Source organism: Monodelphis domestica, chromosome X (assembly GCF_027887165.1).
Source record: "Monodelphis domestica isolate mMonDom1 chromosome X, mMonDom1.pri, whole genome shotgun sequence".
Lineage (NCBI taxonomy): Eukaryota > Metazoa > Chordata > Mammalia > Didelphimorphia > Didelphidae > Monodelphis > Monodelphis domestica.
In genome coordinates, this window is record NC_077235.1 from 83,532,634 (window position 1) to 83,537,872 (window position 5,239).

The 5,239-nt window shown below is 43.9% G+C and overlaps 1 protein-coding gene across 1 annotated transcript; it reads left to right on the forward strand.

Annotated features, from left to right (window-relative positions):
• The first annotated feature begins 378 nt into the window (after window positions 1–378).
• Window positions 379–5,037, forward strand: LOC100028638 (NTF2-related export protein 2-like). Its single transcript, XM_007507029.2, has 4 exons — window positions 379–695; window positions 1,355–1,441; window positions 2,532–2,676; window positions 4,245–5,037. The coding sequence occupies exons 1-4, from the start codon at window positions 693–695 to the stop codon at window positions 4,421–4,423; spliced, it is 414 nt and encodes a 137-aa protein (XP_007507091.1). The 5' UTR covers window positions 379–692; the 3' UTR covers window positions 4,424–5,037.
• The last annotated feature ends 202 nt before the right edge of the window (window positions 5,038–5,239 follow it).

Sequence of the window (5,239 nt, forward strand, 5' to 3'; positions counted from 1 at the left end):
GGGATGGAATGGAGTCACTTGTGCCTGAAGAAGGGTTGGGCCTTGGCAAGGAGAATGATCCGTTTGTGGGGCGGAGGAGGAGGTGGTGAGGGAAGAAGGCATGACGGTGATGTGAGATGAGGGCCAGGGGAGAAGAGGCAGCTCTCGGCGGATCATTTCACTTTTTCCCGTAAAGTAGGGATTTCTGAGTCTTTGGGACCCGCTCCCCAGATGCTGGGCCCCCCAGTCTGAAAACAGGCAATCCATGCATCTTAGCATCATTCTTGATTTATTGGCAAAGGCTCTGCAAAGATGCAGAGGCCCTGGGCCCGCCCACCACGCGGTTGCCAGGCTACGGCTTTGCCCTTTTGATTTGATTTTTCCTTCTGTGAAGGCATCTCACACAGGCTCCGCCCAGGATCCACATCTCTAGTCTTTCATTGAAGGTTGGTCTCATCTCACGCCCATTGGCCAGTTTCTAGCAGCTCAACCAGCCAATCGGCGGTGGGAGTGGAGCGGGATTGCTCACGCCCTAAACGCGAGTCGGGGGCGGAGCGGCGAGCCTGAGAGAGCCGGAAGAGCTTCCGGGAGACTTTAACTTTGCCTCTTCTGTGTGGGTGTGGTGCGGAATACGTCTGTCTGCCCTCCGCTGTTCCCCGACCCTCGCCTCAAACTCCAATCCGCCGAAGCTGCTCTCTCGCCAGGAAGCGGCCATGGTAAGTTGTCCGGACGCGGCGTGGTGGGGAGAAGAGAGGAGCGAGGGAGGTGCCACCTGCTCGCTTGTTCCTCTGGTCCTGGGGTGGGGCTTGAGGCGCGGCGGCGGTGGCGCGGGCCTCCTCGGAGCAGGCCTGATTTCGGGGAAGAGGCCCAGTCGGCGGGGGGCGGTACCGGGAGGGGGGTCTGGGACCACATCCACTGAAGTCCTGGACAGATGGGCCTGGCTTTGGGGTTCAGCTTCAGGCTGGATCCAGGGCCCCACACGTGGGTGGGTGTGGCCGTGGTGCTGAAGCACGCGCGCGAGCGCGCACAGACACAGACACCCCTCCCACCCTCATACACGCACACACACCCCTTCTGAAATTTGGGATCACCTCAAAGGTCATCAGAAGGGAAACTGAGGCCAAGAGATTGGCCGAAGGATCCCACATCTTGTGTGTCCAGGAGCCTCAGAGGCCTTCGAATCTGACCTCTGGCCTCATTTTATAAAAGGGGAAACTGAGGTCCAGGGAGAGGAATAGCCTTTTCCCAATTCAAACACTAGAGGGGTTTCAGAGGCCATCACACTGCCCCTGTGGAGCTGAATAGTGGGGGGGGGGGGGGGGGTAAGAACTTGTCCCAAATTTTGTAAGTGTATATGCTGAACTTTTCATTTTAGGATTTTAAAACACATGCGGATCAAGCTTGTAGAGCTGCTGAAGAGTTTGTCAATATTTACTATGATACTATAGACAAAAGAAGAAGGGTGAGTATTAGAGACCCTTAAAAAATGAAACCGATTTAGCTTTCCTCACAGCCTCCATGGCTACTTTGCCTAAATGAGTGGATATTTCTGTCCCTTTAATATTAGCTGTTTTCTATTTCTTAGCCATGGATTTAGAGCTGCAACTCAGCCTTTGATGACATCTAGCCCAATCCCTTCATTTTACAAGTAAGGAAACTGAACCTCAGAAAGGTCAAGTTACAAGGAATAAAAGAGAGGCAGGATTTGAACCCAGATCCAGGGACTCCAAAATTCAGAGTACCAAAATAGGATAATGTTGTGATTCTACCAAGTTTTAGATGTGACATTTGCTCCAATACTATTTGATCTTTTTTCCTTCCTTCCCTTTTTTTCTCCATCCTTCCTTCCCTCTGGACTCAGAGACAAAAACCTGAGGTTCTGTCTAGACTCACACACTCAATATTTATGTGACTGTGGACACATCATTTGACCTCTACTCACCTCAAATGTAAAAGGCATCTATTTGCATCCCAGAGTTGTGATGATAAAACAGGATAATACCTTTAAGGCACTTTGCAAACCTTAAGGCCTATGTAAATTCTAGCTATTATTTTTTACTCTGTGTTACAGACCTTTTCTAGTTACATTAAGAAGATATTTGATGGGGGCAGCTGGGTAGCTCAGTGGATTGAGAACCAGACCTAGAGACGGGAGGTCCTAGGTTCAAATCCGGCCTCAGCCACTTCCTAGCTATGTGACCCTGGGCAAGTCACTTGACCCCCATTGCCTAGCCCTTACACAGTACTGACTCCAAGACGGAAGGTAAGGGTTTAAAAAAAAAAAAAGATATTTGATTCATAACCCTGTTGGACCAAAACTGTCCTGTTCCCTACCCTTTCCCATACCCAGTTTACACAGGTTCTTTTCATTAACTGCCTGGGCCCTTTCTTTAGTCACTTTAGCTGAAGGGTGACTTGAGTAGATATTCCAGTAGAACTGGTGACATGGGTTTGGGAAAGTGAATATTACCTAAAGGTGTAAGATGAGTAGACGTGGCATCAGAAAAAAAAATTACACAGAATGGAAATTTCTCTCTTTACCTTTTCTTTAGGTACTGACTAGATTATACCTTGATACAGCTACTTTGATTTGGAATGGAAACCCTATATCTGGACTAAATGCTTTGACTGAATTTTTTGAGACGTTGCCTTCCAGCGAATTTCAGATCAGTGTAGTAGACTGCCAACCAGTTCATGGTAAGGTCAGGGATTTCTCATGCCATAAATATTATGTTCTTAATGATGTTTATTAATAAAGAATATGAATTGTTACTAAACTTTTAACTACTCAAAGTAGGTTGTTGAGAGGAATTTTGTATTTTACCTCAAGTTAATAATCTTAAAACCAAGCCAAGAATCTTTAAACCTGGAAAAGGACCTTCTAGTTCAGCTCTATTTGACAAATGAGAAAATAGAGGCCCAAAATGCACTGGTCTAGTGGCCAGGAGATCTGGGATTTCTTTGATTCTTGGCCTCTGCCCCTGATCTAGTTTTTTGAGCTGAAGCAAATCATAGAAGTTTACAAAAGTAAAAATATTTTAGGAGGGAATAAAACTTTAGAATCATTCAATAGTTAAAGTATTTGGCCTTTAAACCTGTTCATTTGAGTCCTCTTAATGTGGAATAGTTTTCTATTTGTAGTGATTCATGTGCTTCTCTGCCTCATGCAGTGGAACACCAGGGACAAATGAGACTTTGGGTGCAAGGGAGGAAACGAGGAATTCTCAAGCAAACACTTGGCCTTCCATGCCCTGGAAAGTCTAGACAAGAGTTACTCAGAAGTCCTGAATAATGTATTCATATTTTTTATAATCCTTTAATGCTTCAAAAAAGTAATTTAGGCCTAGACTCAGACTACAACAATTCATATTTCATGATTTCTTTTTCCTCAAGGCAGGCCAAAAGTCTTTTCTTTTTTTGGTGCTATTTCTGGGTGACTTGAGTGCCCCAGCTTGCTAGGGAGCAAAGCAAATGAGGTGTGTCTATGTGAAATACAGCTTTCCTACCCTAGAAAGTCCTCAACTTTCTAAATTCCATCATCCATCTAGAAGGATCAAGATTTTGAAATATATGTCTTTGAAATGCACTGGAGGCATTTAGCTTTCTGACTTTGTGGGTCACCTGGTACAGGCTGTCTGTCTGTGTATGGTCTGTGATGATTCTAGAGTTTTTCTAGTTAGAGTAGAGGGCAGGGTCAATTTAGCAAATATTTCTACCATGTGTAGCAAATAGTGCTTGGCTCTGAGGGAGGCAGGAAGAAAGGGAGGAGGGAAAGAAAAAAGGGAAGGAGAGGGGAGGAGAAGGAGAGTTCATTTTTGCTCTTAAAGAACTTAAATTCTGCTGGAGGAAGATAGCATGTTATAGAGAGCTGAGATCATTGGAGCAGAGAATGGGTTCCACCATAGGGGGAAATCAGGGAAGGTTTTGTGTTACATCTGATCTAAAACTTGAATGAAAAGGAATATTGAGGCAGAGATGGTAAGGAAGGAAAGACATTCCGGGATCAGTATCATTACCTTTTTTGGAGAGAGACATCTCCAACAGTAGTTTGATGCGAGATAGTAAAAGACTTTTATATGCCAATCCAAGGAGCCTGTGTGTTACTCTAGATACAATAAGGAGGCAACAGGTGGCATTTGCGCTTCCAAACCATATCTCAGGAAATTGGATTAAAAAGACAAGAGACTATTTGAGTTCCATTGCATCAAACTGAAAAATCTGCTTTTATGGACATCACCATTGTCTTTCTGCTCTTCTGTATGCAGAACAAGCCACTCAGAGCCAAACTACTGTCCTCGTGGTGACCTGTGGGGCAGTGAAATTTGACGGGAACAAACAGCGCTATTTCAACCAGAATTTCCTATTGACCGCTCAAGTCATGCCAAACAGCACTGTGTGGAAAATCGCGAGTGACTGCTTCCGTTTCCAGGATTGGTCAAGTTAGGTCTGGCCAGAAACGGGACTCTCTTGTCCCTGGCCTGAATGTTCCAGCATTCTTTCTTTAAAATGTTTGAAATTCTTTTGTGTTCTCCTGTTGTCCAGCTCATTTCAGAAGTGCTGTAAACCCAGAGTGCACCAGAGGTGATGAGTCTTTCAAAACGATTTAAATCTCTAGAATAGCAACTGGTGGGGACACTCTTAAAAGTTTAAGACTCTGATCCTGACATGCTGACTGTTTACTGTTTGTTAAAAGGGCAACTACACCACGATAAACTTGATCCATCACAAAAATGGAATTCTTTTTTGAAATAGTGTCCTATGGCCCCTCATTACTTTAACATCACACCATGGGACATACAGGGTTAATACTATACAAACACTCACCTCCTTTCAATAAACGGTGACAGTAGCCATCAAAGTCCGGACAATCGAAACTGCTTATTTTTACTTGCTGGGTTTTTATAACTACTCAGATGTTCTGGAAATGTATATTTGTGAAGTGATGTTCAAATTGGTTTTCAATGAATTACACAGTTAATATTAAAAACCAGTAGAAGCAAACTGTTTTTGAAATTAAATATGTTTAAATAAAAGTGCTTGAATGCACAAATGTCACAATTTTGTAGTTGCTACAAGTATTCATGAGCTTCTTTGCCTTTCTCATCACTTCTCCTTTTATATGATTGTAATTGATATAGATGCTTTCCTTTAGCTCTTGTTTTCACTCTGTACTGTTTCACAAAGGTTTTTTACCCCTCCCATGTCTTTACATTCCTCAGGTTGTGTATCTCTGTTGATTTAATTGTGGCATATTCACATA

Coding starts and splice junctions, on each gene's coding strand:
- LOC100028638 (XM_007507029.2), top strand. Junction 1,442..2,531: donor CTATAGACAAAAGAAGAAGG/GTGAGTATTAGA, acceptor CCTTTTCTTTAG/GTACTGACTAGATTATACCT. Junction 2,677..4,244: donor AGACTGCCAACCAGTTCATG/GTAAGGTCAGGG, acceptor TTCTGTATGCAG/AACAAGCCACTCAGAGCCAA.